This window comes from Teleopsis dalmanni, chromosome 2 (assembly GCF_002237135.1).
Source record: "Teleopsis dalmanni isolate 2A chromosome 2, ASM223713v2, whole genome shotgun sequence".
Taxonomy (NCBI): Eukaryota; Metazoa; Arthropoda; class Insecta; order Diptera; family Diopsidae; genus Teleopsis; species Teleopsis dalmanni.
Genome location: NC_051847.1, coordinates 99,266,831 through 99,277,028, shown reverse-complemented (window position 1 = coordinate 99,277,028; position 10,198 = coordinate 99,266,831). Strand labels below are relative to the sequence as shown.

At 32.3% G+C, this 10,198-nt stretch overlaps 2 protein-coding genes across 3 annotated transcripts; one reads left to right on the top strand and one right to left on the bottom strand.

Moving 5' to 3' along the window:
- The first annotated feature begins 1,236 nt into the window (after window positions 1–1,236).
- LOC119679919 (OCIA domain-containing protein 1-like) lies at window positions 1,237–2,451 on the top strand. 2 transcript variants are annotated; one of them, XM_038092511.1, is made up of 5 exons: window positions 1,237–1,362; window positions 1,430–1,492; window positions 1,550–1,687; window positions 1,741–2,062; window positions 2,117–2,451. In XM_038092511.1, the coding sequence occupies exons 2-5, from the start codon at window positions 1,442–1,444 to the stop codon at window positions 2,362–2,364; spliced, it is 759 nt and encodes a 252-aa protein (XP_037948439.1). In that variant the 5' UTR covers window positions 1,237–1,362; window positions 1,430–1,441; the 3' UTR covers window positions 2,365–2,451. The 2 variants fall into 2 exon arrangements, with proteins under 2 accessions (XP_037948439.1, XP_037948438.1); XM_038092510.1 differs by having other exon boundaries at window positions 1,238–1,492.
- LOC119679918 (cytosolic non-specific dipeptidase-like) lies at window positions 2,424–4,650 on the bottom strand. The gene is made up of 7 exons (XM_038092509.1): window positions 4,403–4,650; window positions 4,082–4,316; window positions 3,494–4,027; window positions 3,362–3,429; window positions 2,889–3,153; window positions 2,575–2,826; window positions 2,424–2,510 (listed from the first exon to the last, which is right to left on the bottom strand). Exons 1-7 carry the CDS (start codon window positions 4,438–4,440, stop codon window positions 2,463–2,465), a joined length of 1,440 nt encoding a protein of 479 aa, XP_037948437.1. The 5' UTR covers window positions 4,441–4,650; the 3' UTR covers window positions 2,424–2,462.
- Between the last annotated feature and the right edge of the window lie 5,548 nt (window positions 4,651–10,198).

Sequence of the window (10,198 nt, the reverse complement as noted above, 5' to 3'; positions counted from 1 at the left end):
ATCCAAAATTTTTAGTCAGTTGAAAAAAAAAATTTTTTTTTTCGATTATTAGATTAATATTTATATTTATGAAATTAATGTAAGTAGTTCATATAACTTCAATATATTTTTTTTAAATTTTTAGTCGAATTTAAATAGCAATACACCGAATTTTCGCAAAAATAAATTTTTGTCATGCATCTAAACAATAGTTTTGAAATTATTTTGAGCGTTGAATGCTGTCTCTTTTCAACATGCCTAAACACATCAGGCATGTTTCTACGGCTTACTTAGAAAGTTACTAAAGTAACTTTAAGATTTTATCGTTTCCATTGACATAAGTTACTTATTGCATGTGAAACAATTTTTATGTGTCAAAAAATTCTTTGAAAGTTCTATTGGAGCTTTTGTTTGTAAAAATAAACTTCACTTAATAATATGAAGCACAAAAAATTAAATATATAATTGATATATATAATTATATCTATATATATATATGATTTACATATCTATTTCATATTCAATTAATAGAAACAAGAATTTTTTTAAATATTTACTTCTCAGTGTGTGTGTTTATAGTTCAGCTATTGTTTGTTTACATTGTACATAGAGAACATATATCAAACTTTGGTAACTCCCTTGTGGGAAATTTATTTTTAATGGTTGCATTCGATATATTTTGTTTAGTTTTTGGTGCTTTATTTTCAAGTAAATTCAAAAACACGAAAGCTCTTTGTATGATTAACTAAATTTACTTAGTAAGGTCTACTTACCACAAATTATTGTTAAGTTAATTTTTTTTATGCTTATATGTAATATTTAATGGAAACACGTAACATTTTAATTTACAAACACACTAAACTCAAACGATGGGACGATAATAATATGAGAACATAAGCGCAATTATGGCCTTAATCATATCGGCATAAGTTATTAACTTATAAGTTTAAAACAAAATAAGTTGTCAATTGAATAACTTATGAAATATAGCAGTTAGACAACGTTACAATATACATGAAAATTAGAGTTCAAACTGGAGATGATAAAATAAATAATGTAATTTTGGCAGTGTTTCTTCATGTTGACTGTCACTGAAAACATTTTTGCTTTCATTTCATCAAGATAAATGATTTTAAATTAAACACATTACAAAACAAAGGAATATATATAAGATATTATTAGAATGTCAAAAATTATTGGAAATAATTAAAATTTTATGCAGCTTAATAAATACAACATAATAATTATGTATATTATAAATAAAATACATCAGTATGACTAGCGTCTTTTGAAAATCAAATGGTTTTCCTATTTTAAAAAGTGTTCTTTGACATAGATCATCTGATTTTTAGTGTTGATAAAGTTTTACGATGCGGTATATATGTTAGTGATTTGTTTCATTTTTCTATAATTCCGTAAGTTAATAACGTCCTTATTAATTTTTTAAAAGTCATAGGGAACAATGGATAATGTTTCTGTTGAAGAACGTTCACAGTCGAACAATTATGCCTTGGTAAGATTCCACGGATATTATAAAGCCAAAGCTAAGTGTGTTTTATATAATTGTTAGGCAAACTATAAATTTTCGTCTGAAGAACTGCGAGTGTTGCGAGAATGCAGCACCGAATCTTTTTTGCAAAGGTCATTACCATTTGGAACTGGTTTTGGATTACTCGCGTATTTTGGCGTCAAACGGGGATATTTCCAGGTTAACTTTTAAGAAAATATCTCTGGTACAATTGACTTCATTAAATTTCTTAGCCTAATTCAAAATTTGGCGCGGTACTAAAAATTATACTGGGCGCAACGGTAGGGTATTTTTTGGGTAAATTCAGCTATCAACAAAAATGTGCGGAAAAACTTATGCAACTTCCAAATTCGAAATTGGCCGAAATGATCAGGCTGCGACGAAACGGTAAATTAAAGGATGGTTTATTATCTGGATTTTCATCAATCACAACTCCTAATGCAAACGACATGTATACAGATATGGATCCAAATGAGTATAACGTCCTAGATTTTGATTCTGACTCCAGATCATCTATAATGGAGCTTGATGATTTGTATCGTCCGTCATTAGATAGTAAGTATAATTTTGATAAAAAATTGATATTTAGATAAAATATATGTATTTTAGGTTCATCTAGTTCTTACGAAACAGAAATTCCTTTACCAGCTGCTAAAGCTTTTACAACTTACGAAGAACTTAGAAAAAAAAATCGCGAGGATTATATCAACAAACAAAACAATTCAATTTCTCAATCAATTAATCAGTCTATCAACACTAGAAATGAAGAAGCCTCTTTGGAATCGAGTCATAAAACAAGGGATCTTAACCTTCCTAAAAATCAAAAAAATAAATATGGTGATACTTGGACCGATTAAGCATCGTTTATTAAATTAGAAAAAAAATTATTGTTAAATATACAAATTTATAAATTCAAATTGTGATGCTTCATTATAAAATCCGAAGATTGTTAGTTTTATTTCAATTGGCCAACTTCGAAAAGATAAGCTCCAAGGAGTTTAGTCTAAAAGTAAAACAAATAATCATGGAAATCATTCTAGCACAATATTCAGTAGAGATATACTTACGCCCTCAATATAATTAAATATATCAATTTTTTCATTTTGAGAGTGTGCACCATCATCACAAGCACCAACTGGAATTAATATGACATTCTTTCCGGTAGCTTCTTGGAGAGTTAATGTAACTGGAATAGATCCTCCTTCGCGAGTCATATCTGGGTCAACAGAAAATACATGTTTTACTGCACGCTTTGCGGCTTCATAATGAGGATGATTAGGATCTTCAGTCCATGGTTTACCGCTGCTTGAAAGGTTTACCTAATTAATTTAAAATGATCTTAAAATTTGTGTTACATATATGAACTTGTTTTAATATGTACTTTCATTAAATTCGGTGATCCGCGTTCTTCCCATTTTGAATTCAAATATTTCACAACACACTCATTAATATGCTCTGGATCTTGATTCGGAACTAGGCGCATTGAGAATTTTCCAATCACTTTAGCAGGTATTACGGTTTTTGCACCGTGTTCATAAAAAGCACCTTCAATACCATGTATCGAGAGTGAAGGATACCGCCATCTATGCATCAGCAGTTTTGTTTTGTCTTCATTGTGGGGGAGCTTTCTAGTACCAATATCATCCCTAATTGTTTTTTATACATGATATACAGATATATATGTATTGAATATGAAATATAATTAAACACACAATATGTGGCGTATTTTTATAAAATAAAAATATAGTGAACTACAAAAAAAAAAATTTTGGTTTAGCCCCCCCCTCAATATAATCCTGATTACGCTACTGCATACTATCATTATGATTTATGTAACTACCATCCTTATCTTACCTGTAATCATTGATATCGTAGTCAATGTTATCATAAATTTGGTTTTCATTGTGTAACAAAGGTGCAATCTGAAACGAATAATTGCGCGTGCTGATTATCGTTTAATATGTTTAAGTTTTTTGTGTTACTTACGTCCCTTTCTATTCCAGGGATTAGTATGTTAGTATCTTTATCCACTAAACAGTTAAGAAGATAGATCAAATCAGGCATAGCTTCGTGGACAGTTCCTCCAAAGACGCCACTATGAAGATCCTTTTTAGCGCATTCTACTTCAAGTGTGTAATAAACTAACCCACGAAGTCCATAAGTAAGACACGGTCTATTTTTACCCAGCCAATAATTATCAGATATGCAAACATAATCCACATTTGAAAGAAAAGTACTTTTCAAGCTTAATAGAAGCTCATCTAGACCTTCGCTACCGCTTTCTTCCATACCCTCAAATATAAATTTAACATTTACGGGCAGTTCAATATTTAAGGCTTTAAAAGCTTCAATAGCATGAATCCAACACAATACTGGACCTTTGTCGTCTGATGCACCACGGGCATATAGTTTTCCATCTTGTGTTGTCAATTCAAATGGTTCAGTATTCCAGCCATCCTCTTTCAGAGCAGGTTGTACATCAAGATGACCATAAACAACGACAGTTTTCTTTTTTGGATCCTATATATTATAGATGAGCAATAAATTTTTCATAACGAATATAAAATAACTTACCGTGCCAAGAGTACCCAAGATTACTTTAGGTAAAGGTATTTTTTGGCCACTGTGAAGTGTTTGTGTTCCAACATCAGCTAACTCAACTTGCGTTCCTATATTACGGAGCTTATCAGCAGTCCATTCTACCATACGTTGAATTTCGTTTCGCTTATCAGGCCAAGCAGAAACAGATTGTATAGCGACAGCGACCTTTAGATTATTTATATACTCCTCTTTGTGAACCTCAATATAGCTGCAGTATTAAAAATTAAATGAAAATGTGTACAATTATGATACAAATAATACGTTTGAACAGTGAAAACATGTCAAATAACGCACCTAAAGAGATTTTTTAGGTCTTCCGGTAAAGCAGTCATCTTTTATTGTTTTTACAAGACAATAAAGGGAATTTAAATAACTTAATAAACGGATTATATCTATCGCGATTGAACCGATTTTTATTATTGACTGCTTTTCTCCGACTTACACAAGTATTTATATCCGGTAGAGAAAAAACCACAGATAAAGACCGGTGGATTTAAAAAAGCATGTTTTTTCATACGGACAAAAAACAGGTTACTCCCGATAAACATTGTATCGTTTTGAATAATAATAATGACTTAATATACGAACAAAAGTGTTTATATATTTAAATATATAAATATATACCACATTCGTGATATTGTTGTATCACAATCAAATAAAGTTATGCATTTATATATGAAAATAACAAAAGCTGAAATATAATTATCAATATAAGTGTTTATCATCACTGTTGTTGCAAAAATATTTGCTATCCTAACAATTAAAAAACAGGTATGGAATACAATAAACAAACGTAGTTACATTAGGTTAAGGTTAGGTTAATATCGTCGGTTATAAGTCATACATAAATCTATTGATCCTTAGCAATGCCAAATGGAGCGAGATGTTTATATAGCTTTATAGTAGACATGATGAACGATTTTTACGACTAAATAAAGTTTGAAGTTTCACATCACAACGCTCCAGCGTTCTAAATTGTGTAGGTTCCAAATATTTTCAGCGTGACCGTTACAACATAACACATAAACTGCAAAGATTTCCAAAATTTCCAAATTTTTTCAAAGATTAATATTTCCTGCCTTTTAGAATTGTTATAGTATTACTGTGTCAATCTTAGTACACTGGCCACTTGCGACCCGTTTATGTAAATTTCTCACTTTAACTTTAAGTGGGAAAGTTACATTAACGAGGCACTGATATACAGTTCTCTAAGTACATTAAATTCCAGTTCCTCTCCATTTATCATTTTTGATACATCTTGTATATTTATAGGTTTCATTACTAGGTTAAGGTATGAACGTTACGCTTTTGATTGTTGTGCCTAACATATTTTTCCTTGTGTTTGGCCTCCACACCAAAATTGATAGACGATAATCTGAGTATTGCTTTTAGAGTAATTTTTAATACACCAGTTATGTCCAGACTTGCGAGAGCCTGATCTCTTCCGCTGTTTTGAGGTATGTGGATTTGATATGACCATTTCTGTGTAGCATATAGGTATATATTAAATCAGGACATATAGAATATAACAAATAGCAAATTCTTACATGCATATAGTGCATTATTTTTCTTTTTTCTCATTTCTCCTTTGACATTTTTAGAGAAGTGCGAAATTGCAAAACGTATTTAAGTTTTACATACCCATTGATATATTATATTACTGTAAGAGTATTGTTAATTATTACCCTATAAATATTATTTGCATCTGCAACTAGATTGGATTTTTTTTTAATAATTCATTAATAACGAGTGACCAGAGATGCTTTGTGGTTTACTTTTATATGCATAATTGTTAGTCCTAGCTTTCACGAAGTCTAGAGAATTGTTAATAAGCTCTGTGGCGAACACATTTGTGGCAGCACTTCACCAACGAATTGACAGAAAATGTCAAAAAGGAAGATGTTCGGTAAATATTGTTGCGAGTAAGAAGCGTCGAGTCAGTAAACGATTAACTTTATAAACGTACTTTGTAACTTTGTAAATGTGCTTTGTAACTTTGTAAACATATTCAATAACTATTAATAATAAATTGAGTTTTAATAAAAAAATAAAACTTACATTGAAAATGTCGGTCCCTAATGAAGACCAAAAGAATGAGCATCACGTTTTTTTTTTTCGAAAAAAAGTTCGCGGCAAATGGACGTGTACTAAATTCGCTCTGTAAAATTTAACTAAATAGTAAATTTGGCTAAGTAGTAAATTATTTAAAGTACTTACAGTATCTTTTTAATTGCACATCAACAAAGTGTTATAGTTATGAAAGTTTCTGCGCATGATTTGCTGAATTAATGGTATAAATTGTGTGCGTATATATTTTGTAATGGAAATGGATCAGAATTTGGCGCATTTATTTATGGAACATAATTTTTATTAATAATAGTGGATCGTAATTTATATAATACAAAAAAAAATCTGATAGAGACAGATAGCTGCAGTTTTTATACACAAATACATAAATCAGCTGATAGAGACAGCAAAAAAACAAAAAAGCTTTTAAGCTTAAAAATAATAAATTAAAAGAAGTGTTGTAAAACTTCAAATCCAATTATATAAAATATAATTGTAAAGTTTAATTATTCAATATTAATACGAGAAATTTTGTGAAGAATTGAAATTAAAGTTTTTGCATTAACATTTATCTGAATTCTTGCTGACCGGGAAAAGTGTGTAAATAAACCAAGATACTTAACATTTTGTTATATATTTATCACAGACAAGAACCTGTTTTTATTTATAAGTCTTTAGCTATACATGGATGTCAACCAACCTCCACCCCAGGGTGGGGGGCAAACACCATTCTCGATTAAAAATATTCATAGCGACATGTCATCAATTCAGCTCGCAAAAATTAAAGAAATGGAGCTTCTATGCCTCCAACTCAGAAAAGAAATTGAATTTCTCAAAGCAGAAAATGCCTCCCTTCGAAGTGCAAGTGCGATATTCCCAGACAGAAAAGATGGTGAACAAATTGAAACACTCACTTATGAGACTGATGAGGAGGAACTTGCTAAAGAAACAGATTGGATTTTGAAAAAAAAGCCAAGCAAAAAGCGTAAAGCCGTAGAATCTCCAGAGTGCAACACATCCCCATTGAATTCCTCTAATGTGGCAACTATAGCGAGCAGTAAAAATACCCAAGTGGAGCTGAAAATAGCTCGTCCACCACCAATTATGGTCTCTGAAGATTATAAATACTCAGAACTGCAAGCTGTTGTAAAAAGTAACTGCAAGAAAGATTTTTTTATTAAGCTCCTCAATAGCGGTACTTATAAAATCAGTACATTTGAAATAGGCGACTACAGAGCTATTACAAAAGTGCTGTCTTCAAAAAAAGCTGCCTGGTATTCGTATGAAAACAAGCATCTCCGACCATTAAAGGTTATTGCAAAAAATCTTCCTCATTCATGTGACCCAGTCGATATCGTATTCGATCTGAAACAGCAAGGTTTTAAAATCGTGAACGCGGTCAACAAATGGAAATCACATTCAAAGATTCCACTTAATATGTTCATGCTTACATTTGAGGCGACAGAGGATATAAAAAAAATATGTAACATTAAAGCTATTTTAAACTGTGTTGTTAAAATTGAACCAATAAAGCACTCAAAGCAAATACCACAGTGTAAAATATGCCAAGCGTATGGTCACACACAAAATTATTGCGGCAAATCAGCCCGGTGTGTTAAATGTGCTGGCAGTCACAGTACTGCAGAATGCAACAAACCTGATCAGCACCAACCAAAATGTTGCAACTGCGGTGAGGGACACCCGGCCAATTACAGAGGTTGTATAGTAGCCAAAGAACTTCAAAAATTGAGAAACAAAAAAATTGGTGAACAAAACAAAGGTAAACAGCGTAATCATATATCGGCTGAAAATCAACCTGAAAATAATCAAACTGATGTTCTAAATAAAAACCCAAAATCGCTGAATAATAAAAAAACATATTCGGATGTAGTTCAATCCAACACTGAGGACGATGGTAATTACAAAATATTAACACAAATACTGGAAAAAATCACTACTCAAGAAAACTTTTATAAAGCATTGGACAAACGCTTGACTAGGCTAGAGCAAAAACTCAACAAAACAAATAATGCTTAGTTATATAAAAATAATGCTATGGAACTCGAACGGTCTTCTTCAACACCTTAGAGAGCTTGAAACAGTCCTATCAGTCAAAGATGTTGATGTTTGCTTAATTAGCGAAACTCATTTTACTAACCAAACATATGTTAAACTAAAGAATTACGAAGTATATAGCGCAGTCCATCCTAGTAATTGCGCTCGCGGAGGAAGTGCTATTTTAATTAAAAAATCATTAAAACATTACGAGTCTACAAAAATATCCAAAGAGGAATTCCAGGCAATAACTGTTGTCCTTGACTTACAAAGCAAATTACTACTAACATCGGTATACAGTCCTCCAAGACATTCAATTAAATCCGAACAATACAAAGATCTTATAGAAACTCATAAGCATCGCTTCATTATGGGTGGCGATTTCAACGCTAAACATACGCATTGGGGCTCTCGCTTAATTACAACGAAAGGTAGAGAACTCCTCAAAGCTATACAGCAAACTGGCTGCGAATGCTTGTCATCCGGGAACCCAACCTATTGGCCAACTGACCCAACAAAGGTGCCTGATCTACTCGATTTCTTTATAACCAAGCAAATTTCGTCCTACAATTTAAAAATAACAGATGGAGTAGAACTAAGATCCGACCATTCCCCTCTCTACATAACCCTCTTCGAATCTGCCTTAATAAATAAAAAATGTCTAAAACTTGAAAATAAATATACAGATTGGAGTTACTTCAGAAGAATCCTTAATGAAAACACCATTGCTTCAAAAGAAATTTGTGAAGAAAATGATCTTGAAAGCGAAATTTTGAACCTTACAAATTTACTACAACATGCGGCATGGTGCAGCACGCCCACATTAAGGAATGCAACCTATCCTCATAAATACCCAAAAGTCATTGTGGATCTTATGCGGGAAAAAAGAAAGATGCGGAAAAAGTGGCAGCAATCCAGATTTCCAGCAGACAAAGCCATTCTTAACAGACTTGCAAAAGAACTCAGCCTAAAAATCAAGCAATTTAAAAATAATCAATTCAACTACTACCTATCTAACTTAAGTAATGATCGTGCTACCAACTATTCTCTCTGGAAATGCACACGAATCCTTAAGCGACCTTTAGTACACAAAGCTCCAATTAAAAATCACGCTAATCAATGGGCTAAAAGCGATGAGGAAAAGGTGGAGGTCTTTTCCGAACACCTGTCAAAAGTGTTTTCCATAGACGAAAACGTTAACAATGCAGTAATCTGCCCTCCTAGGACAGCACATTCATCATGTATTCCACCAACCACCGAGCTTGAGGTAATGATGATTATTAAAAATGAACTTAAGCTAAAAAAAACCCCAGGTTATGAATTGATAAGTGCTGAAGTTTTAAAAGAAATTCCTGCAAAATGCCTAGTTAAAATTACGAATATATTTAACGCTATAATACAGATGCGAACCCTTCCATCCCTGTGGAAAGTATCTGAAATTATCATGGTACATAAGCCAGGAAAGGATATTAATGACGTAAGTGGTTACAGACCAATAGCACTTCTGCCTGTACTTTCAAAAATATTTGAAAAAGTCTTACTGAAAAGAATTCTTCCTCTGATTGAAAGTCAAAACATAATACCTTTACATCAGTTTGGTTTTAGGTGCAATCACTCCACCATAGATCAAGTCCATAGGATTACCAATGTAGTAGAAAAAGCTCTTGAGGAAAAAAAAATCTGCTCAGCTGTGTTTTTAGATGTGTCGCAGGCTTTCGATAAAGTCTGGCACTCCGGATTGCTTACCAAAGTAAAAAATATTCTCCCAACGGAGTATTATGACATAATCTCCTCTTACTTATCTGATCGTTACTTTCGAGTAAAGCACGGTGATACTTATAGTAAACTGCATAAAATTAACGCTGGAGTTCCGCAAGGTAGTGTCTTGGGTCCTCTCTTATATCTGATTTATACACACGACTTGCCAACGAGTGCAACAACGTTCACAGCAACTTTTGCTGATGATAC

Bases quoted from the DNA above. Each gene is read 5' to 3' on its own strand.
- LOC119679919 (XM_038092511.1), top strand. From the start codon at position 1,442: ATGGATAATGTTTCTGTTGAAGAACGTTCACAGTCGAACAATTATGCC. The intron at 1,493-1,549 runs GTAAGATTCCAC...TATAATTGTTAG, and splicing joins AGTCGAACAATTATGCCTTG to GCAAACTATAAATTTTCGTC. The intron at 2,063-2,116 runs GTAAGTATAATT...TATGTATTTTAG, and splicing joins GTATCGTCCGTCATTAGATA to GTTCATCTAGTTCTTACGAA.
- LOC119679918 (XM_038092509.1), bottom strand. From the start codon at position 4,440: ATGACTGCTTTACCGGAAGACCTAAAAAATCTCTTTAG. The intron at 4,317-4,402 runs GTGCGTTATTTG...TTAATACTGCAG, and splicing joins GACCTAAAAAATCTCTTTAG to CTATATTGAGGTTCACAAAG. The intron at 3,430-3,493 runs GTAAGTAACACA...TATTCGTTTCAG, and splicing joins TCCCTGGAATAGAAAGGGAC to ATTGCACCTTTGTTACACAA.